The following is a 27,790-nucleotide window of genomic DNA, read 5'->3' as shown; positions in this document are numbered from 1 at the left end:
GTAAGTGCGCACTATACCGAGAGAAGCCCCAAATTAGTGCGCTGTACAACTCAAGCTTTGTTTCATCAGACGAGACCTATGTTTTTCCGGCAAGAAATCAGAGTAATTGAGCGATAGTCGACATTAGCTACTTTTTTAATAGGTGCAATGTTGACTCCATGGCGGATTTAGGTATGCCTAAGAATCGACGAGATTTGTAGTACAAATAATGCGAATGTCTCTGCATACCGATTATGGAGTCATACATTTACGTAATAATGCCACTTGCACACACATTTCCGATGAAACGCTGAGACCTTGCTTCTGGAGATGAGAGATTATCGCTACTGCCCGCTAAAGTTTTGCGCGCACTTGGAGATATAACACAGGGGAGACCGAAATGTAGATGTCATCTGCGTATATAGATATGTGGACGATGTTTGGAAGGTTTTCTGGGAGGATGATGATTGCTAGATTAAACAAAATAGAGCTGAAGTACGGGCTGAGGAGACCACCTCGGGCCTGCCACGAGAGGTACAATGCTCAGATGTCGAACCATCTTGAGAAAATAAAAATGCTAAAACTGAATAAAAATGATGAATAAAATGAATGAACAGATAGCTACATAAAATAAAACTTTCGTAGACATAGACAAGGTACAAATATTACGGTGCGGGTTTACTGCCTTCTTGGATGTTGTGATATTGCTTTTGTTACTTGACTGTTATCGTCTGAAAACACAACAAACAGCGGTGATTACGATACACAGAGGAAGATCGTGTAGAGTACAGGATAGAGCTGAAGATCGTTACGATGCAGCCAGAAGGCAACAATATAGTTACCGATACATCAATTACTTATACCAGTAAATCTTGTTCCAATATAACGCTGAACCCATCTGAACCCACGCAAGCCGGTTTAGCAGGAATATTTGCAGTTATGATTGGAAGCGTTTGCTCTTTCCGCTAATATCTATAGCCGGTTGCGCCATGTGGCAGTGATGCAGGTAATAATTGGTACAGAGAAAACGTATTCTGCACGCTTTAGCTAAAGAGAGTGTGCTCTCCTCAGGGGTAGAGATAAGAACAGCGCTTAGTCGGTCCAGAAAAAGACAGCAAGAGTGTGGGATTTACTTTCTCTTCGTTTATTTTTAAAGCGCAGATCTTCGGCACCCGTTCCTGCGTTTCGTGTCGTTGCCATCGGCGTCGCCATTGCCCCTCGTAACCGGGCTTTGTCGTAACCAGATCTGTGCAGCCGGGGCAGCGCGCGCTCCTGCCGCCATCGTTCGCCGCTGCGTGCACCCCCCCCCCCCCCCCCCCCTTTTCCCCTTCCTCTTCTTGCCTGGCGGCGACAGGTGTTCTCGGGTTGCCGAAGCACCGGCACGGAATCAGCGGATCACGGTGCGTGCATTCCAAACCGAAACGCAGAGCCATGTTAACTTGACTCGCTAGCGACGTCAGCGGCATCAGTCAGCCGCGCAACGTTCCTATGAGCCCACGCGCTGTCTCCCGCGACCTCCCGATAATTGCTCTCTTCGCTCCTCCTCCAATGTCATCCCTCTGCGGCAGCAATCAGAGCGCTGGATCAGTGGCGGCGGATCTCGATATGTGCACCGCAGGAACCGAAACGCATAGCCACCGCCGTGCGCCACTGCAAACTTTCTGCGTGATTGTTGTCTGTAATTGCACATACATATCTTGCTCGAACGCTTTGCCTCATCTGTCGAAAAGCTGAAACAGCTGATGAGCTGCGCTCAAATTGCGCCTTAGGAAGTACCGTAATCGGTAGCAATTATATATCACAAGGATGTATGACGTGTGGACGTGTGGACGTGATAGTTACTCTCATATTCGGAAATGAGGTCGCGTAAGAACCTTCTCTGTTTGGGCGTTTTCGTAAACGCAGCTTTCAGGAGTGCTTTGCGCGTTACATTCGTAAGATTTTAAGTGTTAGTAAGGGGCGCATTTTTTTTCGTGCACATTTGCAAAGACACATTAATCGGAGACTTCGCAAACCGTGGGGAGACTGAATAAGGCATAATTTGAAGCGAGCATTTAACGTCCACCGTCTATAGAGGGTAATCTTTATTTCGCGGGAAGCTTCGCCTTGTATTTGTTTCTGTCACAGACTGCGAGAAAAATGGTCCCTCTACGCCCGTGACTGCAATGAACAATGTTGTGACGTTGGTGGTGAGGAAGTCTCGAGCCATATCTGAAATGCTGCCAAAGGATCACTTTGGGATGAAAACAAGAGGCCTGGTCGGAAAGGCATCTGGAGCTCGTCCCTGAGAGGCCATGCGATCGGTGGTTTCTTTGGGCAAAATATCCAACTTCTTTTGGGACTGAGTCTTCGCTGCGCTCTAAGCTCCCATGTGAATTATATATTCCGTGCACTAACCGAGAATGTTTACTTAAACTGAATTTGGCGTATAAATTTAGGAACGATGTCTAAAATCTCAAAATGCCCATAACCATAGCTTGTTTCTTTCAGAAAACATGCTAAAATACAGAATATATTAGCCTCAAGCCGCATTTTTAAAAACACCGGTTCGGTTCGCTCACACCGATAACCAGATTCTGCTGTTTAGGAAACGTGGACTGTCCCCTGCGAGAAATGTCGCAGAGCCAGTGAGTAATTGCCAAAAAAAAGTAGTATATATACTTTTGATTTAATTTGTGGTAAGTAAAAAAATATGTTGTTTTTTTTTTTTTTGTTTTGTGTAACCGGCGGCTCAGGTTTAAGCTCCAGCTTTTCTTAAGGTCACACAGTAGCGACCAAATTGCGAGAAGAGTAAGCAAAAATAAGCCTTTAAAATAGGTTGCAACATGATTTCGTTCTTTTTTCCTTATTATTAGAAAAGAACTCTGACGTACACGGCCAGGAGTACTGCATGACCTATAGGCGCACGTTCAACAGATACATTCAACACATACGGGCGAAGGTCAAGGGCTAGCGTTTACTCAGAATAAAGTTTATTATTATGCCATAATGGGACAAAAAAAGCAGGAGAAGGCCCAAAGAAACAGCAAGGATGAAAGAAAGAAGCAAGCCAAGTAAGAAGGAGCGGTCAAAATAAATAAATAAATAAATAAATAAATAAATAAATAAATAAATAAATAAGTAAATAAATAAATAAATAAATAAATAAATAAATAAATAAATAAATAAATAAATAAATAAATAAATAAATAAGTGAAAGAAAAAAGAGAGAGAGCGACGAAAATGAATGAAGAAATAAAAAAAATAAATAATAAGAACCATTACGAATTAACTAAAAGAAGTAAACTTTCCATTTGTAGTCGAGAGCTTATACTCGGTATATCAGGTGGAAAAATTAAGCTTCCGTATAAAGCCGCACTATAGCGCTAGGCCCAATAACTATTTACGCGGTAAAACATTAAAAACAAAAATGGGGAAGATAGCGGAATTTGTAGTTCAACATTTTCCGCTGCAATTATTTAACACACACGGTTTCACGACGTTAAGATCTTCTAAGCGTTTTTTGTTTGTTTGTTTTCGTTTACATAAAAAAACTCAGGATGTGAGGTTGCCATTGTGAGCGGAGCGCCTTGAAACGGCGCGAACTATACGCCCCGGCACCTTCGTATGGCATTTTGATGCCACAAGTGTCTTCCTCGTGGCCGTAAGAGGTGACTATTCCCAGCATCCCTGTCACGTTCCCCATTTTTCACACTTCGGTAATACTTAGGCTGCACTGGTTTCCATGACTTTACTCATTAATGTTGCCGTTCCCCGTTTCCAACAGCATTCGGGGCGCCTCGTGTCAAGTGTACGGCAGCCCGCGGCTATGGGACTTTCTGTGGAGTGTTTACGAAACGTGTCTAAGAGACGCAGGAGCTCTCGAAACATTGTGCTTAGCCTAACGCGTGGGCTGTCAGCTGAAGAGGTTCTTCCGCGACCTTCCTCCGACGTTCGTTGACGCAGATGTCACGGGGGATCTCGAGTTCCATCCACGTGTAGCTGTTCAAACGACGTCGTACTGTCAGGCTGTTGTTTTTTCTTCGAGTGTACTCGTAGGGAATTCTGGGACTTAATCTCCTGGATAGATGGTGGCGCAGTAGCGTTGATGTGCAGTATCAGTAACAGCTCTACGCGCAACACCCTCAAGCGCAAGGAAGGAACAAAATTACGAGAAAAGAAAACGCTTTTCCCCCCTGTGCCGTCCTTCTTTACTCTGTGACTTAGATGCCTAACGATGGGCATCTATCGTGTATACAATAAGATCTGAATCCAGTACGAATAGTACTTATCAACATAATAGCATTTTTCTGGTTAAGTTCAGTTAGAGTCAGCGAGCAACGTGATTAAATCGTCCCGCGGAAAATGTATTGCAAAGTCATGGCGTCAAGAAACGGTGCAGTATAGTCCAAGTGTATAATCTTGCAAAGTGTTCAAGCAGCATGTGGTCACGAGTGTTTTCTTAGAGCTATACGTAGGAGGAGTAGCGCTTGATGTCCCTTGTGTTTGAAATCGTCCTGTTAGTGAATTACGCGTAAAAATTAGAGGTTCTGTTATCAGAAAGTGAAGAGGAGAGAGACAGACTACGTTTTCATCGCTGTAAACAATCTTCAATCTTTCTGTACGACAGGTTATACGCAGACCTATGTAGGCGAATGAAAACACACGCACGCACGCACACGCACACACACTCACACACAAACTGTACGCAACGGGTAGTTGCGATCAGATCAGGGCTAGTAAAAGTTGATAAAATCAAAGTATAAATAGCAAAAGACATAAACAGAAGCAGGTATGTACCGTATAGTGCGCAACATGCAACCTATGGTCATGCTTCTGGCTCTTTTATGCTGATGCTTAAAAGGTGCATCTAGTCTAGGACCTTATGAATTAGTGAGCACCTATAGTGTACGACAGCAAACTCAAAAGCCACGTTGCAAATCATGGCCACGAGAGTAGCGCTGGTCATGTGATGATGTCTGGTCACGTGAACCTCTAAGTCCATGACCATCACGAGACCGGATAGCCGACAGTCTATGTGCTAGATCCCCGCGAAGGGCTCTGTATTGAACCTTTGCTTTTAATCGCGGTTGTACGCGCATCTACCCGCTAATAAGCGAACGCAATAAATTGTGATTTAATTCTGCCCTACGGGGCAAAATTCTACTTGGCGTGCTTAGGTTAGGAATCCATATGATGTTAGTACTTCTTTATGGGTGAGCTTTCTCCGGTCCTAGAGGTGCTATTTGACTCGCGTTAGAGCGAAATCATTAGGCGCAGAGAAAAACCAGTGTGCTCCAGGTATGCTGGCACACCTGCGACGGTCCTAAATAAATAACCCGCATTCCCGTATCGTTTTTGAGTGAAAGGCCACGTGCAGGGGAACAATAATGTGCTGCTTAGCAGACAAAATGGCGATTATCTGTCCGTGAGAAAAAAATAGAGTAACAATGAGATTTCTTAATAGTTTTGAGACTGTTTAGCGTCATGAAAAAGCAAAACTAAAGGCAAAGAAATGCATCCCAAAGATATCATATTACATGTGGACACTAAAGACTCGCTCCAATAAGCAAACATTGACAACCATTCTAGTAGGAATCATTTTGTTAGCGGTAAAACACGCACACAAAGAACACAATACACAAGGGACACCCGCTGCAGGTGTCCCTTGTGTATCGTGTTCTTTCTGTCCGTGTTTTTACCGCTAACAAAATGATTCCAACAAGAGATTACCAACTAGCCCAACTTGAAGTTTTAACCATTCTAGTAACGCCGGTGCTAGAAGCTGGCTGAAATCAATGGACAGGTTAGGGCTGGGCAATGAGGCTGTACATTCTACATTTTCTGATTTCGAAGCAGTGAAAGTACCAGAGGTAAAAAAGATGTGCAGCTCTTTGACAAGCTAAAAAAACTGAAAAGCATCTTGAAAAGTTCAGCACTTCAATGTAGGAGAATACCTTAGCGACAAAGTCCCTAAATGTGCCCTAAACCGGGTCTGTCTACTCGTCCGTTTCTAGGCACAGGCGGAAGTCAGATTGGCTTTCAATTGCCCCGCGCACGTTTTCGAAACAACGCGCCTTAGTTCAGGAGAACAGAAGCAAAGCGCCGACCAGCCGCCCTACCGAGCTCGATTGCATCGTATTTCAAGTCCCATTTCCGCCGAAGGTGATCGAGAGTGTACAGAAAGGATTGCGTGTCGTTGGAAGTCGGAAAAATGTGGTAATAGCTCGAAGCTTCGAAAGCAGAACAAAGATATCCTGGACTACATTCTCGGTGCCGAGTTACACCTTTCAGTGAGTACTGCTTACCCAACTTTGAAAGCGTCGGCACTATTCCAGCTCGGTCCCGCATTGTTACTGGGAAAAATTACTCGACACGAAAAAAACAAAAAAATGTAAGTAAAAATGAGCACGTGGTGCACACCCTTCAAAATTCGATAACGTGAAGCACAGCGAGAGAAGAAAGGTTTTATGTCGCCTACAAAAAGCAGCGTGGAGGACGAAGCGAGGAAAAAGAGGCTCTTTTTTCATCCCTCGGTGGAAGAGTCGTCAGATTTAGGGAGTAAGAAGAGGACGCAGAACTCATAACTTCCCCGCTGCAGGTGCGGTACGGAGAGGAGGGAAGAAGTGAGGAGAACACACTGGAAGGAAGAATAAGACGGGATACTAAGCGAAGCGCCACGGGTAGGGGAGGAGGAGGTAGAGGAGGCAGAAGAACATCAGCGCCGACCATAGCGACGTTCGGCGTCTGAGCGCGGAGTCTGTGTCCGCGGCTGATATGAGCCCGGCTAACGGGGCCGGTTACGACGAGTTGTCCGCAAGACGCCGATAGGGTAGCATCGGGCTGTCTACTGCTCTCTGAGCGCACATCGCTCTTGACCGCCGGGCCGGCCTCGTGGTGTTGTTGCTGCCGCTAACGGCGTTCTTAGAAGAAACGCTCGCTGCTCCTCCCGCTCTTCGTTCACGAATGGCTCTCCTCCGGTCGTGCTGCTGCTTGCTGTCCGTGCGCAAAGGGAGCTTTGTGTGCGGAGTCTACACTCTCGTGAGTTCAATCAAACTTTCGTAACATGCTCGAGTACATTGAAGCTGCGCGGGAAATACTGCTTGAGAGGTATTCCGCTTCGTTTTCTGGATGCGACTAACGCTGTTTTTCATCGAAGTGTATCACAATACAACGTGAGAAAACTGTGCGGACTTCTTCGCACTAGCTCTATCTGGTAGAGAAAAAAGAAGATAGATGCGCACACTGAAACAGAATGCCGACTTTATTAGTCTTGGCACATATGAAAATAAATTAGGCAGATTTAGCCACACACTGAGGTAACGTCATATCGCGCAGGAATTTGGCGTTGATGCTATCTAGAATATTTTAGATAAGCGTTAGCTACAATTGTTGGTCACTGTTGGTGAAAATATAAAACTGGGTTTATATGCATTTTTTGACTACAGGGTTATTTAAGCATTCTGAGGAGTTTAAACATATAATCATCCAGGAGGCGGTATAGACGAGCGGCTTGTATTATTTGAGCAGAGACAGAATGGAAATTGCAGTTCGGCCTCAGTTGTTCACAGTTGTCAACACTTCTATGAGAAAAAAAAAACCTTGTCGTGTGGAGGGAGGGGGGGGGGGGGTATATTTATATTTATCTGAATCACAGCAGAAATGTATGTCAGAACACAACCAGCGCACTCTTTGCCTGCTAAAAATCGGCTTCAAGTTATAGAGGTTTAGGCATAAATACCAATTGATAAAACAATGTCCTCAAAGATGCTCTCTTTTTCGATGAGCACTTACATTAATGCTGCCCTATCCCGAAAACTATATAAGATGAGAGAGGCCTCTTTTTTTTTTTTTTCAGCCATGCGCTAAATATTTTACGGACAATGACGATCACGACGTTTCTATTTGGGAACTAAAGAAAATTTCGCACAGCAAAAAAAAAAAAAAATGAAATACAGTTTTCAATACGTAAGTATAAACTTGAAAACGAAGTAAGTCAGGGAATGCAGAACAGAACAGATGCAGGTTTAGTTGAAAAGTACATTAAAACTACTGATATTACGAAAGGTTAAAATATAGTTGAGAAAATAGTTTTTCCCGATCGTCTCTTCCTGTGTCCGTGGTTCGTTAGCTAGAAGATTTAGCATTCTTATTTTCCGCAGAGATATTCTAACCGCATATCAAGAGGAAGAATGTTTGATATTTTTAACAGCGCTTTTTTTAAAAAAAAAAGCGAGAACTTCATTTACCGTCCCTGAATGTAAATTTCTCGTGCATAGTGTAGTATCAATCTCATGTGGAACAGTTCTAATTTCCGGAATGGCTTTAGAAACCTTCCTTCAGAAAGCTAAGGGCCGCTTTTCATGAACAGAGCAGCTCACTTGTGAATCTGTAAGATTTACGCAGGAATTGTGCATTACCCTGCGTTACTCTTTCGAATCTTTTTTAGAAGGCTTAAATGCACTTTTTTGTTGCTGTGGTAGGTGTAATGACTATAGAGAGAGTTTGCTCTACCTGAGAACGTTTTAATTTCATGGCGAACCAAAAGTATTAACAAAAATCGTTTAAGAGAAGGCAGAGATGATACATATTGGGGGAAGGTTTACGGCCAGTATCCCGCGATTGGCGCCGTGTGCTTTGTGGTAATTATCATGGCGAAGACTGCCTATGTAATGTCGGAACTCATGCTTTTTCGCTAATACAAGTAAGTCTGATATTGTAGCAAATTTTAAATGAATGGGATAACCCTGATCTAAAGCTCTGTAAAATATCACCGATGTGTACGTAATACAGTAAAACCAATAATATTTAGGCATTTCATTGTGAAAAAAAAAGATGAAACTACACCTTGCTCATGACAAGAAATGCTTTATTTATAGACACGTAAACGCATTTTCTATGCCTGCATCCCTTGCTGCAGAGAAGGAATGAAACTGGAAAATGAGGTGACTGTGCGATGGATAACAGCTTCTAAATACTAAGTCCTTTATTCGAAAATAATCGCCGGTGTTTTGCGCGGTGAAAGGCGCCGATGAAAGAGGTATCCGTAAATTAGCACCATTTCACCTGATGACAGGTTAATATTACGTCAGGATGAGCGTCATCGTGACGTGCGGTGTCTGAGTTATGAAATCCACGCGGAAAAACAGTAGGTCGCCAGACAGGTTTGGCGGAAGCCTCCAAGATGTGAATCACTTGTTAGCTGCACACAGAAGTCAGGACTAATTAAGGTATTGTGATTCATGCGATGTGCCATTTCCGGCTGCTTCTGAGCGTAAGATCTGCAAAAAAAAAAAAAAAAAAAGGCTGCATTTTTGTGTGCCTTGTGGGTGTTTACTGTCAACTGCGGTAATGAGTAATTAACATAGAATGTCTTTAAAGGTGATGTTCGTCCTTAAACGTTGCCGGATTGAAGGGACTATAAGTAAGCCTGGATTTCAGCGAAATGGAGTCTTTGAGGGCGGTGAGAGGGAAACACACAGATAGCACGAAAACGCTCTAGCGGCTGCATCACCGATGACATAGAAAGTATTAGAAACGTTTTGGAACTGATCACGTTCGTGAAAGTCTAAATCATGACTGCTCTGTATAAATTTCTTCAACCGTTTTATCTGAGGTCGTATGACATCATCAAATTATTGTCACCCAGATAGCACGGCGGCCTCTTGAGCATCATAAATATGCAGGCAGGTAAATTCTATGCAGGTTCAGGACACACTTCCTTTTATTAACATAAAGGGCTTTGGTAACACTGAAGAGGTAAATAGACACTAAAATCTATTTTGTTATATGTACGTACCTCTAACAAAATTTCAAAATGACTTAGGAATGAAAGTAGTTGGCCGCGGTTGTAATAGTTTTGCTTTTTGTTTTCACGTAGCGTCTTCAGTATTTATGTTTGGGAAAGTAAACTTTCTTTTTTTTTTTTGTCTATTTATGTGTAACTTTGCGGCGTGACAACTTGAAGCAGGCAACCGGGTATTCATAGCCTGAATTGAAATAGGTCAAACGCAGGCGGAGTTTTGAAAAGGGGTCGCTCCGACAATATTTAAACTTTGCTTTCCTCTTACAATAAGGGGTCGGCAAATGTATAATGTTTTCTTTTTTTAGCCTGAGCAGGCTTTTGTAAGTGAGAGCAGCACACAGCTACACTTATTGTTATAAAAAAAGGGCTAAGACATCACTACAGCGTACTCCTGAAAGAAACCGCTAGAAACGGAGCACTAACTGACACGCAGTTATTCAGGAAAATAGTATTGTACGCTGCGAAAGTTGTTTAGATACGAGCAGGCGTATGAGGTGCGGCACGTACCGTTTTAAAAGAGTTAAAACAACCGGTTCATTTTGCGTGGAATTAGCTGCGGTCGCCTGCCTGAAGCCGTCATATATCGTGAGTCATACGTGCCTAATCAAATATCTTAAACGACTCTAGACACCAAATTTTGGTGGCATTTTCCTTCTTGTTATTGATGCGTAAGTCATTTCTGTATATCGATCCGTACGCAGGTTTTGCCTACGAATCCTAGATCATTAAAATTGAATTTTCTTTTCTCATCAGTTTTGGTTTCGACACCCGAGAGATGATTGTGACGTCACAATCATGACAATCATGAAAAAACATCGATATAATCGCTCATTTTTCACTAGTAATGATGCCTGTTCTTGGGGCAGGCTAACTTTATCATTCTAGTGAATTGAAATGACACAGAAATGATTATATTGCTGTATGTTCATTCCTCGCGTGACTTAGACTTGACTGTGACGTCACAGCCATCACTGGGCTGTTGAAACCGAAACCGAAACGGGGGAGAAAGGAAATTCGATTATAAATTATTGAGCAGCGGTAGGCGAATGTGACGTAGTGATCCATGTACAGTAATGTCCTAAGCATCATAGCAAACGAGCCCCAAAAATTAGGTGTCTATTGTCCTTTAATGAGAAAGCTTCAGGCTAAAGGAAAGTCTCACAGGTGTCGCAATCAGTACAAGGCAAATTTGTTTTTATTACGAAACTGTTCTCAGCGCTAAGAAAAAAAGAAAAGAAATATGACGTGTTACTGGCAGAAATAGTTCTCTTCGACGTCCCGTGCCTGTACACTGATTTCATACTGGTCACAAACAGCGCGCGCCCTATTTTCCTTTAAGCAATATGCACCAAATATATTCTTGTCTTTCAAATCTTGAAGTTACGTCAAGTAGTCAACTCACATAGGCCAGCTCTATTTAATAGAGATAAGCATGGTGTCAAAGCCCGGTGACGCGTTGGTTCTGAAAGCCTCCACCCTAGCGCTAACCTTTGCTAACATCGATCAACGTCCTGTACGTCTTTGTTCTGGGAAGTTTAAAAGAGCTCCGTACCCATTGTTGCAGATAAGGACGTCCGGAAAAGCAACGCAACAGCTATAAAAACAGGAAGAGCGAGGAAGTATGAACAGTAATGATTTGTCGCGTAACAAATGCGGGCCTTTCGCACAAAGGGGCCATTACTCAATAAGCGGGATGCGTGTCGGCCGCCTTGAATGGCTCGGTCAATTTGGGAGCCACAAATTAACTTTCTTCTTCCCGCAGCCTGAGCACACTGACGGAAAGTTACGAACTGTGCCTGTTCTGAATCAGGTTCTGCCTTAGCGAGTAAAAAAAAAAATAAGAGCAGTGAGTAAGTTTCTTGGCAACCTTCTTTTCTCTGCCACGGGCACGATTAAGGTCGCTGGATTTTATGGCTTGCTTGGCGACTTTGTCGCCGGGTTGTCTAAATGCAATAAAAAATGTATTAAAAGTTCGCTTATAAACAGAGTTTCTTTTGTTTTTTTGTTTTATTTTAGAGGTTTCCCTAGAGGAGTGTTCCTCTGCGGACTAATGGACTCGGCACATAGCGACAATATGTGCGAACGTGTTTCAGTGTATACGATTTCTTTCTTTTTTCCTCCTTTCGGGTTTTGGAGAGGACATTCGTGCTGCTCTTTTAATGAGCAGAGTCGGAAACATTTGCAAACAATGATATTATTGAAATATCAAAACAAGCAAATGCTGCTGAGCTCGGTCTGAAACCGGGAACTCTGGATGTATTTCTTGCTTTATAAATCGTTGCAGTGAGATCGTGCATGCTAATCTAAATGGGAGAGCAGCGTAAAGTTACTGGGCCTTCTTTGGTGTACAACTTAAATTAGGCTCATTTTATTATTTTACCATTTCTGCATTATTTAAGATTTGTTCCAAAAACAAAAAAAATGTCTCAATAACCTTTGAAGATTTTCGGTAGTCTGCAGAGGGCTCCACTGCAGCATGGTCAAAAGAATGGGAAAGTGAACAAAATTTAGGGGTTTGGAAAATAGAAACCACAAAATAGAAACTGACTTATTTCAGTTCTCAATCAATATAAATAGTTCTTACAATACGTCTCATAAAATATATCGCAAATTACATTATTGTCCCTGTTTTTGACTGTGGTGGTGAAAAAGGAGGAAGCAGTATTTGTGCATGGAAATCTAGGAGGATCCGCTATTGTTGATGGTTAAAGTGTAATTTGTGTAAATTAGTTCCTAATTAACGCGGAAAAATAATGAGTCCAATCGAATAGGGGAATTTGACTTTCACCGGCGAAAATTCTTTTTTCCAGGTTGCAGGTTTTGCTCTGGAGCCTGCGAAAGATGTCTCAAGGGCAGAGCAAAGAGGGGGATGGCTTGGCGGAGAGCTCTGTATCGTGAATTCAGAAGGGAGGAGGGTGACAGAAATGAATAAATGAAATAAAAAACAAAGCTTACTGCAAATTAACACTTCAGTGCAAGTAAGTTAGTGACAGGCGAAATCTAAGTTGTTTAAAAAAAAAAAAAAAAACCTGGAACAACAAGCATTGCGATGCAGATATTAGTTACCCGAAGTTATATATATACCGGGAGTTTTACCCAACAATTTGAAAGCTTACAGAAAATAATATGTTCAAAAAAGGTGGAAAGAAAAAACGTTTGGAAGGACAAACTTTGTCATGGCGGACACAATATGCGCCAGATCTCACCTAATAATGCAAACATACACCCACTAAATAACATTTTAATTATTACCATTGGATGGCTAGTACCATTGGAGAGTTTCAAGCTGGGAACAAGACGATACCAGGTCAATTTTTAAAACTAAAAAACGATCATTTTCTAAAGTCCTATAGCCAGGAAACCCGACGCGTTTTTTGTCCGTCCGAAACCGAAACGCTGACCACGCGCCAGCTTTCTTTGAAGGTCAATAAGTACTGCTGCGTTATTCGTAGCGTGCTAGAAACAACGCAGCTAGCCGTTCATTTCGTAGCTACCTCTAAAAGATGAGTATTATAGGCAGGCATTAATGTTTTTCTATGCTCCTGAAGAGTTAGCCTGTTTTCTTTGAAACGCCAGGTTTCATAGAGGCGAACTTAATTGAGAGAGCACGCTCACTTTCTACCCAACCGCAATGATACTTCTGCTAAATCTTTTTCCTGTTATAATAGATACAGCTGAGGAGTTCACACTTGGCGTTATAGCTCTGAGTTACGAAGTAATCTGAATGTGTGCATTTAAGTTTTAGCTCTTATATCTCTGAGGCGAATGTGTGTTTGCAACATTAACTTAGGTACCATAAAAAAGAACAACAAAACAAAATAAGTGTAGAGTGCGTCGTTATAAATATGCTTTCTGCGCAGCGAGAGCGCTAGGTAATCGGTATTCTAGGTATGGGCGTCCGCGACGATCGAACGTTCGATTGTTAGTGGCTCCAAATGCCATACCCAAATCTAAGAGCTTACTCTCCGTGCTTTCGTTATCGCGTGCCATTTCCGCCAGCCAACTCCGTGTTTTAGGCAAATGCGGGGGAGCGAGATTTTTCTCGTGGGACATCATTTATACGCCGTTGATTCGACCGTTGGTGTCGGCGAGATCCATTAGATATACTTCACCGACTGCTGGGCTCACAAATCGACATTCAGCTCCTATCGCTCGCAGCATGCCTGTCGGCGTGTCGCCTGCCAATTGACTGTGAAAGCGTCCATCCGATATTTCTCTCAGCATAGCCGGGCCGTTGTCACGGGATGGTTAAGCGCGCTATTTTCTGAGGTAATTTACCTTGCATTTCTTTCGGGAGATGAAAAACGTAACTTTTGGAAACACAAAGAAGCGCATAGAAAGTAATCTTCACTGCTGTTTTGGAGTTTATTATTGAATACACGTTATAATTGTTGCGTTTCTTCCATTGTGGACACTCCGGCATGCAACGATTTATGTTAATGAAAATGAGAGAAACATGATTAAATGGAAGTCGTGAATTTTGGTTTGGTTTGGTTTGGTTTGGTTTGTGGGGTTTGCGGTCATAGCGACTGAGGCTATGAGAGACGCTGTTGTGGAAGACTCCAGAAAATTCGACCACCTGGTGTTCTTTAACGTGCACTGACATCGCACAGCACACGGGCGCCTTGCTTTTCGCCTCCATTGAAAAGCGGCTTCCGAGGCCGGGATTCGATCCCGCGATCCCGCAGTGGTGAATTTTTTGCCGGGACTTGTGCGTGTGTCTTGTGATGAAAGGAGGACGCGAGGACGGTCAAGTTGTACGCGAAACAATTTTAGTGTACAGCAGCGAAACGTGTTAACCAGTGCATGTGTATGTATGACGCCTCATATATAAAATGAAGCTTGGAAGAATAATTAACTGATGTATATGTCTACCTGCTTATGGCGGCTGACAGAAAAAGTATGTGGCTTTCTTGCTCGGGCATAGTGACGGCATTAGAACTCCTTGCTGCTTGTACATACAGCAGGAATTTCGCTTTGCGGTTGGGTATCTCTTGTAGCCGGACATAAGTAACGATTTAATGTTGTGGTTTCTATTCGCAGGTATTTTACACGATGCTGCTGGTCACTGGAGCGTTTCATGCCAGCTCGGTGGCACATTCACCTGGTAAGATAATATAGTTTTGATTTGAGAGTACAATAAAGCTAAATAAGCCTTTGCTGTAAAATAACGCAATTTTTTACGTTCTTCAGTGTACCAGACGTAGAGATTTGAGGTCAAAGTAGACAGAAAGAAACGTAATGCACTCTTTTTCCAGAACGACCTCTTCAAACGTTCTGCTGTGCATGTCGAATGAGGCACATATAACTAACAAATTGAAATTGAAAATTTGACCCCAATAGTTGGATAGGCAGAAACGAAAAAGTGTTTTATACAGTTGGACCAGCGCATAATTTTCAGTTTTTTGTTTCGATATTTTGTTAGAGTTTTGTCCTCCTGGGCCTGTTCCGACTGGGCATCAAAATTACTGGATTGCACTTAGCTTCGCTTAAAAGCTTAATGGTTAAATCCTGTCCTCCTTCTCTTGTTCCTATAACTTATGTGCTTGTGTACTCATTACAATTTCCTTACTCTATCTTTTTTGGATTCGTCATCAGGATGTATTGCGATGCCCTTACAGGGAATATTATGTTGATGTCAGAACCTATTGCGACGTCTCGGTGACACATCTCGCGAACACATCTTGCGGACACATCTCGTGGACACATCTCGTGGACACATCTTGCAGACGCGAGATATTCATCATGAGCTTTCGTTTTAAAAGAAAAGACCATGCTGATTGGAAGCTCTGTATCATTTAGCCAATCTGATCGTGCAATTTAGTCTCGAAAAGATCGCTTATTTCGTCTCCTTTGTGTCTTTTTCCAGTGGGTTTCACACTTATCCTCGTACTTCTCGTTTTTTCTGGATTATGCATCATATTTTCAATGGTTCTTCTCATCGGCCTGCTCCAGGTAAGAAGGATTGCTGTATTTTATTACACATTTTAAGCTATATTTAGGATCTTTAGCTGCATCCAGCATATGTTTGACAAATTATAATAACGAGAAAGAGCACGTTCCGCAGAGGGATGAATCTCAATTTCTGGAACACTGAGTAGCGTTTATTTTTAAGTGAGTGTGCGTATATCGTGACCTGCGAATGTGTACAATGATTGATACAAATAACATCTACAAGTATGATACACTGGGTGAGTTTCTGTAATCCTTACAACTGAAAATACAATTGTGAGAAAGCGCTCGTTTCTCTCCCTCTTTTCTTGTGCGCTCGTTTTATTTGTGCTGCGTTCCTTATATACAAACAGTATGGCTTTACCAGTGCTAGATTTCTATAATTTATCGTTAGAAGCAAAGTCTTTACTTGGTACTTGGCTGCGATTTGTGCTACCTGTACACAGTTGGCAGAGCAAACCTACAGAAGAACAAGGCCAAAGAACATAAAAAAAGCATATATCAACTTTACTTCTCTCTAATTTTTCGGTAATATTAATTACTGACGTCACACGTACGACTCCCGTGGTCTCCTTTCTTGCGCGAGAAGTGCTGTCCGCGCTTGCTGTCATTCTCGTACGTTTCTTATACTGCGTTGCTTCCTCGCACGCTAATCACAACCTGGACGAAGCTGCCCTGATATTACAAAAAATCTGAAGACATTTGCACAAGGCTGTGCGCGCTTCTTGGGCAATAATTCAGGTTTCTACTCTGTGCGTAGTTTTCTATTACGAACTGCCTTATTATTTGTCAGGAAACGAATGGTCGTCAGAGATTTCTGATGTCACGCTCTGGACTTACATGCGCTCAATGGTTTCGCTTCTTTGTAGGACAACCGACTACTGCTCATCCCGTGGCTAGGCGTCGTGACTGCAACGACGATGTTGGATGTTGCCCTGTCCTTGTACTTCGTCAAAGACATGGTAAGGTGCTGTGGGGAACACACTCAGTGAATATACTGGTGGTGCAGCGTTCTGTAACTTTCTCTTTTGCAAAACGTTAAAAAACTACACTTAAATCTTGCATTAGGTACTTGGTAATGAAATTTTCAAGGCAGCGATCTCACACAAGGTTATTGTTTGCACAGTGCTGTAGTGCTTTCCCCAGGGAAAAACAAATGTTCGATTGCTTTCATTTTCGAACTCCTTTCAAAGGAAGCCTACTTTTACAATTTTTGCTTTGAATGGCTCAACGGGTAGTAGGGGAGGGGGGTAGGGGGCGGTGTTAATAACTCGGGACTTGAAAAATACCCCATGGAAGAGCTCTCGGAAAAGGCAATACCTGCGCACTAAAGAGGCATCCTTTATATCGCTGAAATTGATTGTCCGCAATTTTTGTGTGTGTGTGTGTGTGTGTGTGTGTGTGTGCACGCGCGTATGCGTACGTGCATGTGCATGAGTAAAAAAACACCAACGCTTTCCCCCACGCTTTGAAGCGTAGACGTATACAGCTTGCTGAGCGGGGCGCGGAAACCGAAGTTTAAACTAAAACAAAAAGTTAAAAAAGACCACATTGAGGCTTGTAGCTTGACAGTGATAATTCGGCGAGATCAGCGCTTGCCCAGGGCTTGCTTTGAGCTAGAAAGCTGCCAATCGGCTTCGCGAATGGTTGGTTCTTGCTATCTCTAAAGCTTTCGCTCCCTATTAGCGGTAAGAACCTCCAGCCACTTGCGGTTTTGGTTACTTCAAGTGAACTTGGTAAAGTTAGAACTCATGGTTAAAAATGAATAACATTTGCTCGTGCAGAATACAAATGCGATGTGAAAAACGCACATAATTTTCTTGAGTGAACTTTTGCTTACAGTTTATAAGCTTTCACTCTTTTATTTTACTCTTATCCTCCACTCAAGCACTTTTTTTTGTTTGTCTTCAACTACAAGGTAATGCGGAGATACTTTGAGGCTAAGGAGATGGTGAATCGTGTAAGGCCTTGGGATACGGAAATGCTCTGATCGTGCTCACGACCGGTCGAATTCCTCAAAAATGATATGAAGAGTTTAGAAAGGTATCTCCCCTCAAAACAAATACGAGTAACGTTTCATGCCTGGATTTGACTTTAATATGTCATGCGCCGAGAATCCCAATATAACAAGCGAAGGGCTCCAAGTTACACTAAAGCATAGTCTAGCGGCCACCTCAACACAGTGCATGTGCCATGTTCATGACCATGGTGGACACGACTTTTGATGTTGGCTCTGACCTCCGACCTTTCATCTTGTGCTAATCCAAGCTAGAACTCATCAAACTATGTTCAATTGTAGGCCCTTTTTCATTCGGTGGAGCAGCTACATAACATCTTCTCGCTATAAAACTTGCATACCTACTGTGAATCCAGGGAGTGGAAAGTACTCGCAGGAAAGACTCGACATAGTGGGGAAGCACGGTATATACTGAGATGCTGAAATCACCCGATCGCGTTTTTTGCATGTGTCTCTAATGATCACATCTAATCAGTCTTAAAGTCAACTTCTTCGTATTTCATCATATAATGTGGATATTTTTATAATAATATTTCTTTAAGTATGTGCAAAGTTTTACTATGTCACCTTTACTGCTAGTGTACGTGCGTAAAATGGGCTTTCTGAGGCTTCACAAAGGTCCCGGTGTCAGCAAACATCACTGATTTATACCAGGCAAACTCTGAAATCTGCAAACCCGCTTCGGTGGCTGTGACGTCCCGATGTTGAGAGCCAGTATATGGGATACGATGCCAGCCGCGACACCCCACGTTTCAATGCAGGCGCAAAGCACTGTCCTCGTGGCACGTTTTCGCATGTGGTATGTGTGATATGCGCATGTGGCCATACCGCTGAATTTTCACTATTCCTTGAGCGAAAAGTGGGCTTGATAAAGACCCATATGTGGCCCCATGACGCGCATACCACAACCGGCGCATTTTTGCATGAAAAAAAAAGAAAAACAAATGTCATACCGATGCGGTTAAATGAAAAAACAAAAACAAAAAAAAAAATAGGAATATGCAATGACCGAGCACATAAGAAAAATCCCAGCTGGCCCAAAATTATCCGCAGAGTACAGTTGGCACTTTAATTCTTAGCACACCATGCAACACCATACCCGTACCGTACCATACCCATACCCATACCCATACCCATACCATACCATACCATACCATACCATACCATACCATACCATACCATACCATACCATACCATACCATACCATACCGTACCGTACCGTACCGTACCGTCCCATACCATACCATACCATACCATACCATACCATACCATACCATACCATACCATACCATACCATACCATACCATACCATACCCTGTCATACTTGTGAGGTGTAAGATGTCCTTCTTGCCCAGAGTATTTATATTATCTGCTTATATGTCCTTCTTGCCCAGAGTATTTATATTATCTGCTTATGAAATTACTGAGTCGCGCCAACATATTTGCCATTTTGATGCCACTGTGATTTGCATTTTTCTTTTTCAGCAAATTACCGCATTCGTTGTGGTAATGTACGTGATTGACTACACGCTCTGTTCCATTAACGTAAGTTTTCGTTTCATCCAGCGCTATAGTGTTCGCAGAAATTACGCCTAAGATCATTTCTGCAAAATAGTGTTTTAGGTCTCAGATTTACGTAAACGCGTGTTAGCAACATAAAAACAGCAACTCTACTATTTTTTGTTTCTTGTAAACTGCGTGTTCGTCTTTCACAGCTTTCACCTTGGTCCAGAGCACATGAGAAAATATGCAAAATATACAACAGAAAAAAATCCAGCCTGATATTGAATTTCAAATTCTCTTAGGAAACTGCTTGTAAAAGGTTGCCTTAGTTTACACGGGGTGATTATTTGCTGCACCGTTTCTGAGAGAGAACAACACGTTTGTTGCGATGCTTATTACTTTTTTTCTATCTACCTGGAAACGTAATATTCGTTTATATAAGTAATTTTCGCCCTTAAAGACATCTTTCTGCCCTAAGCGCATAATATCGTACTCAAACACTGCTATCTTGACTCCTTTAGAACCAACTTTCTAGCGTTTGTGCACGCTATAAGAGTTGAATAAAGCAGAAAGAAAAATAACTAGACCTCGTACCAGTACTCCAAGAATATAACAACCCAGCTTGCAATTCGAATCGCGCAGAACCTGCAGAGAACCTAATTAGTGCCGGATATTGCGTTCTTCTGGTTGGGTTTATATATTTGTTTTTCTTTTCTTTTTTCTGTTTACATTTCGGTAATAGAGTGTGTCTGGGTTTAGGTAAGGTGATACGATATAGAAAGCTCCATTACCGGGAGTAATTTAGCAGAGGGCTCTGCATATACGTGAGAAAAGGTGGCTTCATTTTTCGTTTTTCTTCAATAACTTCCGCGATATACAAAACATGCATTCGCTGTCTAACACCTTCATTGTTTGAACACTTTTTTTCTCTATGCTGCAGGTGCATGACAAGCTCTTGCTGCGAAAATATTTTGGAGACAAATAGCGCTAGAGCTTACAGATGTGCAGGAACTAAGCATTTTCTTTTTTTCCTAGGCAGGTATACGCAATACTCTGCGTGCTGTCTCAGTACCAAGAATACGCTTCGGGAAGAAGGCCGATTGGAAAGAAAACTCGAGCTGCCGTACGTACTCGCTTATACAAAGAATTTGAGCAGGGAGAACTGCGTAAGCCTGGACTTCCCCTAATGCCCTGGCCGGATTGGGCTATCGCGTAAAGTAGACGTCGTCCGGGTTTTAGTGAGCCTGAGTTTCCAGGTACACCTGGACTCCAATAGACAAGAATTGTACCTAGTCTGATGTTTCATTGCCTAGGTTGAGTCTGGTGGTTTTATGGCGTTAGAGCAGGCTCCCAGCCTTCGAAAGTTCTGACTCAAAACCCCCTGACATGATCGCTGATTGCGTTCATGTAACCTGACTTCATATTGTTTTTCCCTTGTGTCGTGTTTGCAAGTTCCCAATCTGTAAATTTAGGTCCTTTAGTTTTGACAGCTTAAAATAATAAGCCTTTTCTTTTCAAAGAGAGAGACAATTAAAAGGGAAGGCAGGGAATTCAATCGCAAGGCAGACCCTTCGGCTATCATGGGGGACTGCGGGAAAGCGAAGAGAGGATGCAAAAGGCAAAGAGCGATCGAGTAAAAAGCAATTTATCTTACAATGACATGCGTGTAGCAAAACTGCATTATGCCGCACAGGCATAACCCTCTCATAAATGTAAACTGTGCTTAGTATTTATGAAGGACCGTCAGCTGCTATGCCCACAGTTAGAGGCTTTTATTCGCAGTCAGAGGGCGTAACGCTTACTCTTGGGTGGCAAACCCAATGTTTATAAACCAACACCGATCTGTGAAGTAAGCACGATGCGGTGGCGCTTCTATCGCCAGCGTGGTCCGACTGGGGGTGAAAAATAGGCTTTGCGCCCATAGGAATACATGGAAACGAAATATTCCAAAGCAGTTTTCTAATTTCACGGGTCATCTGTGATCTCGTTATTCGGTACGGAGCAAACATGAACGCCCTGGAATAGATCCTGAAAGTGTGAAATCTCATTACCGAGGCGAAGTATTTTTAAAACACCGCAAAACTATCGTGGTGCCAGTTGAGAGGGCGACTCATAGAAATACATGTAAAGACAACTTACCGCAACATTTTGCTCGGTTCAGCAGCGTTGAACCATTTCATTTTTTGGTGAACGTCTTGTACGACGCCCCGACGTCATGTTGCATGACACTCTCTTGCAAGTAATGCAAGTCTGACGACTTGCGGGACCACTCACAGCACGATAAACTGACCGTGCACAGTTGCAGACGACCATGCACCACCCGCTGTCGCTAGCAGACGCTCCGGAGCTGGAGCCGGCCGTGGTGGGTATCGCCAGCTACTCTGTCGTCTGCTGCAATGCGCGAATCTCGTTCGGTTCATGTTGTCGTATGGACAACTGCTTTTTAAATGTAATTCTGTCTAGCACGTATCACCGGAGCGACTGTATTATCAAGCTTATTTACCCTATTCGGCAGCATATCAAACTGTAAGCAAAACTGCGCGATTCGCTACACCCAGCTTGCCTTTTGGTGGTGTCTTGATTCATAACACAGGTTATTCGAGGAGTTTTAAAAGTAGACTGCCTCCGTAATGACGCACCATACTTTATCACACACTTCTTCAAAGCGCTGGTCAACGTTAACGGCCGGCCATCACTTCTGATGCTCTTCGAAATGAGAAAAATGTTCCGGTAAGTTGTGTTTACATGTATTTCTACGGGTCGCCCTCCCAACTCATGTTTCATCACCCATCATGTTTCGCGGTGTTTTAAAAATACTTCACCTCGGTAATGAGATTTCATATTTTGACGATCTGTTCTAGGATGTTCATAGTTGCTTTGTACCGAATAACGACATCACAGGTGCCCCGTGAAATGAGAAAACTGCTTAGAAATATTTCGGTTCTATGTATTCCTAAGGGCACTAACCCTATTTATCATCCCCAGTCGGTAGCGACGCCGCAAGCGCCCCCTTTGTTTGTAAACATGGTGTTGGTCTATACAAGAGACTTTCCATGCAGCACTGAGTCATAAAAAAGGCAAGGCAAATGTGCTTTACTCCAAGGAGGATAAGAATGGAGATGCCGATCTAGTCCAGATTTCTCTTACTTCAAGGCACACGTTACGTTTGAGAGGAACTTTCTGTACACTTTTAGTACTCCTTTAAGGTCTATACAGTATCCTATAGTTCAGCACGGAAGAAGATTAGCAGCATAGTTACAGTGAGCATCGAAGGTTGCGATGTACCTGGTACAGCTGCATAAGTGCTACACTACAAGCTCGGTGACTGAGCACACAAATTGATAGGTAAACATCCACGTACATTGTTTCGGTTTGATATACTCAGTGTATGTAAGTGGACATTCTGAACACATTCATACTCACTGGAATACAGTTAGAATAAATGACAGAATAGTTATATAGCGTCTTCCATGTGAGAACTCTCAATACTCTTTACTGTCCTGGTTAGGGGCAAAAAGTTGGTGCTTACGGACCAAACGCCTTTCAAGGCCCGCCTTGCTGGTTTAGCTAACTCGGTTGAGATGGGCGGGTCGGGTGGAGCTTCACAAAATAGGCCTGGGCCTCAATATGACACTTTTCCCAAGAAACAAGATTGGCCTACGAACCCTGAACCCTGCCTGAATAGTATAAACTGTGCAATGTCATCTGTACGTTCACTTATATTACGTGTCCTCGAAAACAGCGCATAAAAGTGCCAATATTTAATACCAGATGTAAGCTTGATTCGTAATAAATGGTCTTCGTTATTAGTACCATTACATGGCAAAAAGTGATAAAGGAAATTAAGCTGTTTCGAACTACCAAGTAGGACAAGGACATATTAGCCCGTCGGAGAAATTGCATATCGTAACAACATCGTCTCTGCAATAACAGCCATGAGCTCATAAGCAGACCATATACACCGTGCGTTGTAACTACATTGCGCAGTATCCAGTGGAATTCGTGACCATTCTTCGCGCTTCTTGAAACCCAGCAAAGTCTGTCTCCGTCGTACACAGCCCCCGAAATAATCAGGATCTCTACTGCCTGCTGCAGCTGCCAGTGCTTTCGGGGTGCCAAGCCCACGCCGAACTGCCAAAGTTGAACAACGTGGCCACCCGGCCAAGAAAAGTGATGCCGCTACCGAAGCCTGTTCATGTGGTGCCTGCTTCTTCGCACGGAGCCCCTCAAGCAACAGCTGTATCCGGCGGTGAGTCGCACATTTTGAGAAAGCGACTAGTTTCTTGCGTTAACTATGAAATTTAAATATAGTATAATTTTTAATGTAGTCGGTGCTAAAAAAAAACAACAACATTCACGCCACCTAGTTTCTACAAAACCTAATACTCTAGAGTTCAATCGTGCTGCTTCTTGTTTCAAGATTATATTCTATTTTTTAGTTTACGTCTATGCAAAATCAAATTTCATATCTTATATCCGCTGGAGTCATAAGAAGAATATGCATATTGCTCGCAAGGCAGCGAGCCCGTAGATATGCGAGTTTATATCCATAATTCTCGTACTGATATATCTCACGTGCAGTAACTATGGCATTTTCTTTAAAACTAGATTTATCGCGAACGGAGCAAACCTTGTGATCTGTTTGTTCCTTTACGATATGTGTCATTCAACAAGGAACTAACTTCGTTCGCAGATAAAGTCGTCCCACTGGAGAGCAAGATTCTTCCGCAAGTGCTACCGGTGATCCCTGAGGTTACCAGCGCCTTCCCATGCGGGCCAGAGGAGATTTCCAGTAGTGTTCCCATCTCAACGGCAGAGACATCATTGCAGCCATTTGCCGATGAGGCCGACGCCCTAGGAAACATTGGCGCACTGGTAGGAAGGCCAACTTGAGCGCTCGATATCCTGAGGAAAGCGCAATATAAATTGTAATATGGATCTTGTACTGGTTGTCTACAAAAGTAATCAGCGACTGAATTGATTTACAATAAAAGAGTTTTCGTATTTTACATGTCAGATGTGACGATCCGTGATTAAGAGATTTTTCACACTCTGCAACTGCCTTAGCAGCTATTTGTCGAAACACACAGAGATTAATGCTCGCAGGTTGTCCCTTCTCTCGCACGAATGACTGCCATAACTATTTGCTACTTTTCCCTTTGTAGTAATGGCTGCGTTTGTAGTATCTATGTCAATCATGATCAGTCTAAGGAATTGAAAGCCTTTTTAATACCCGGAGAAAAAAAAAAATGTGGGATGCAAACTTAAAGCTGCTCAATTACGTCACTACTGACCTCTGTGAAGCGGGTTGTTAAAGAGTAAATTTTTAAACGGTAGAAATAGTATTACAGCTAAATTTGACCAGTTGGGCTATGTTTCGGCTACCCTGGATGTCTTGAAATAATAAAGCTGTGCGCAATTATTCACGAAAACGAAATATGCAACGTTGCATGTGATACACTGCACATTACTATGGTCGTGTACGACTGAAGACAAAAGCAGCCTTTGCTCTCCAAGGACTTCCCTACTGCCTATGGCCCCGACAGACCATCATTTTACACTTTTTCTAGCCGAATAAACTCATCACGAATTACACTTTGAAAGTATTTCTATTGCCTGACAGAGATATGGAACAAGATTGGTTCCTTGTTGAGGGACACATATTTTGAAGAAACAACCACATTACAAGGTTTTCTCCGCACCTGATAAATCTAGTTTGAAAACATTTCCCTGTTACGCATAGAAAATAAGAGGAAGTGTTTCTAAGTGTAATTTGTGTTGAATCTAGACGGCTAGAAAAAAGAAAATGTATTCGAAATATCTTCCCTTTTTTCTGAACTTATATTTAATTCCTGTTAGCGGAGCTGCTGGCACTGATTTGCTGGACCACCGAAGCGAACCTGTCATGCCTTCGCTAATGATACTTCATAGACTATGGATTTTCATGCCTTTTTTATCATGAGTGAATTATGCGGACACAAGTATTTTTTTTCTTTTTTATTTCATAAGGCTGACGTGAAGCTGCGAGGTGTAACCATGGATAAATTTGTTGCCAACGCAAGAGGTGGAAGACGGTCGAGCCAGGCATCGAGATACGACGACACTATTCATAACAAGCCTGTTCCCGACATAGGCCTAGTGTTGGAAATGCCTGACTGCTCCAGTAAGGATGAAAGTGGAGAGAGTTAGGAGGTGTGAGTAGCTGTCTTACTTGCTAATCTAGGCAATGATTTTTTTTTTATTGTGGTCAGAGGCGTGCATCACCTTGGTTCTTTCATAAATAGTTCAGCATCAAAAAGCAGCCTCGAATATTTTCTTGCAAACAGAGCCTCCTTGGAGGGAAAGCGAGTACTGAAACAGGCCTCCTGACTATTTTGCATAAAATTATTGTTAATCTAAGCTATTCTTTGAACTCAAGGACTTGTTAAATTGATCATTTATATTATAGATAAGTTAGCGAATAGTCGATGGGATGGATGAACTTCGAAGTGATAAATAGTGCTACAGTAACTTTGTTTTTGTACCATCTTTTCAGATTCCTTCGTGTGTAAAGCAGCAAAGCTTCTTCACTGCGAATTTTGTTTTTGTATCCTCTTTACAGATGCCTTCGTGTGTAGGGAAGCAACGTTTCTTCACTTCGACAAAAGGAGAGTGGACAAGGGCAAAGCCCACCTGTTCGCACCGTCGTCCGTGCCTAGCGTTATGTTTTACACTGACATCAAGCATCTCACCATGAGTAAAACGGCACAATCATCAATTGTCTAGTCTTAGTCCTTGGAAGGCAAATAAAACAGCAGTCATGTGAGTTCACTCTTCTGCTTTTAGTTAAGTATTAAACAAAGCTAGGTTAGCTTGTATTTCTTCCATTCTTCTTGCGATTCTTGACTGCACAAAAAATGACTAACTATTAAAGCGGAGCTTCAGTCCGCTATTGAACCCTTTGACAAGAAGGACTTCTCTTACTCGAAAACTTGCCGTGTGGCATAGAATGGAGCTGTTTTTAACTTAAAGTGTGTCGGGTGGACTTGTCCTCCAGAAACCGGAGCAGGCTGCGGCTGCTAACGTTGTCCATTAAGCGCAACTGCAGCTCTTCTTTCTTTGCAGCAGACAGTCCAACGTCTTGTAGTCGTCTTGTTCTTGATGTATGCATCCCTGTACATGTCCGTAAAAGGTGTTGAAGGTTCTACCCGGGAGGCTGGCGTTGGACACTTAGGGCATGTGCTCGGCTCTGCATCTTCTTGTTTCCCAAAGTGACAAGTTCATTTAGCCGAAACGTTAGATAACGGACTGAACCTCCCCCTCAACCCTTGTTCGGTCCGCTTTGTGTACATCGAGAGCAGTGTCTTACAGGAACCACAACGGGTGCACTTAAGTATGTAAAAAAATAAATTTAAAAATGCACTAAAAAACTGTTGCCATTGTGCCGGTGTAACATTTCTGGCTCACGTGAGTGCATTTTTTTACTGCATATTTGTGGCCCCTTACCAGATGAAAGTTGTTGCACATGGTTTATCGTTACTTAATTTGAACACAAGCAGTTGCAAGTGGGAAATGTAGACTACAGAAGTTGCATGCTGACAGAAGAACAAATATTAAAGTCTGCTTTAAATTAGGTTTGAGCAGGGTGAAGTAGGGTGTCCCAAAAATCTGCTTGAGGAGACGAAAAGCGCTACTTTTTGAAGCGCTGCTACAATATGTAAAAGTTCTTAGTTAAAGGGGAAAAAAACTGTGGAATGTCTGACAAAAGTATGTTTTAAAAAGACCCAAAATCAAAATTCTCTTGGCTGCAGGTATTTGAAGCACAAATTTATTTTGTTATGTATCCCTGTTATAGAAGAAATCTTGATTTTCGGAAATGTCTCGAACAATTTATGCAAATAGCCGTTTATATAAAACAACTACAGTTAAATGTTAGCGCTACATGCAAGAATTTGTTCAACGTTCATTAAGGTACTCGATGTGACTGCTCTAGTGTGAAACGCACTGCCAATCACTTAACTAACTCACAATTTTCAGTAAGCGCAATTGCCTGCCTTGTTTTAGAAATATCTGATGAATCGTGCATTTTTTTAATGTTTATTTTCTCAGCGCAAAATATGGGCATAGGTGCATGCATTAAAAAACATTTTCTAACATAATGCAGCCTAATAGTTCAAGCAGCATAGCAGAGTACACATATTCTCATATTTTCGGAGACAGAATAGGTGCCACTGCTTATTGATGCCCAAAGATGATGTAGTTGAAATGTCACAAGACACCAGAGCCGCAGTTGTTTTTCTGTTACCTGGTTAAGCATAGTGAGCAGTAGCGTGATAGCACTGACATATTCAGGCAAACAAATAAAAGAAACAACATTTATAAATCATTTTCGCTTCTACGAAAGGCGTGAAACGACAAAAATAGTTATGCAAAATTAACACCGTTTTTGTACTTCACCGGCTTGAAATTACAAAGGCATTCTCTTTGTATTTTAGTCTGGAACTTTAGCATGGTGCGTTAATTGTGGTTATATCAGTTGAAATATTGATATTCTTCTACCTTGATCTTCCGAATGA

At 42.4% G+C, this 27,790-nt stretch overlaps 1 protein-coding gene across 1 annotated transcript; it reads left to right on the top strand.

The window, feature by feature from the left end:
• Window positions 1-6,924: 6,924 nt before the first annotated feature.
• On the top strand, window positions 6,925-25,426 carry LOC146190820 (uncharacterized). Its single transcript, XM_084599847.1, has 9 exons — window positions 6,925-6,999; window positions 14,807-14,870; window positions 15,633-15,718; window positions 16,585-16,677; window positions 19,218-19,277; window positions 20,275-20,358; window positions 23,331-23,484; window positions 23,929-24,110; window positions 25,245-25,426. Exons 1-9 carry the CDS (start codon window positions 6,925-6,927, stop codon window positions 25,422-25,424), a joined length of 978 nt encoding a protein of 325 aa, XP_084455973.1. The 3' UTR covers window positions 25,425-25,426.
• The last annotated feature ends 2,364 nt before the right edge of the window (window positions 25,427-27,790 follow it).

This window comes from Amblyomma maculatum, chromosome 4, assembly GCF_055883805.1.
Source record: "Amblyomma maculatum isolate TAMU_Amacu chromosome 4, ASM5588380v1, whole genome shotgun sequence".
Classification (NCBI taxonomy): domain Eukaryota; kingdom Metazoa; phylum Arthropoda; class Arachnida; order Ixodida; family Ixodidae; genus Amblyomma; species Amblyomma maculatum.
This window is presented reverse-complemented; position numbering and strand designations above follow the sequence as displayed.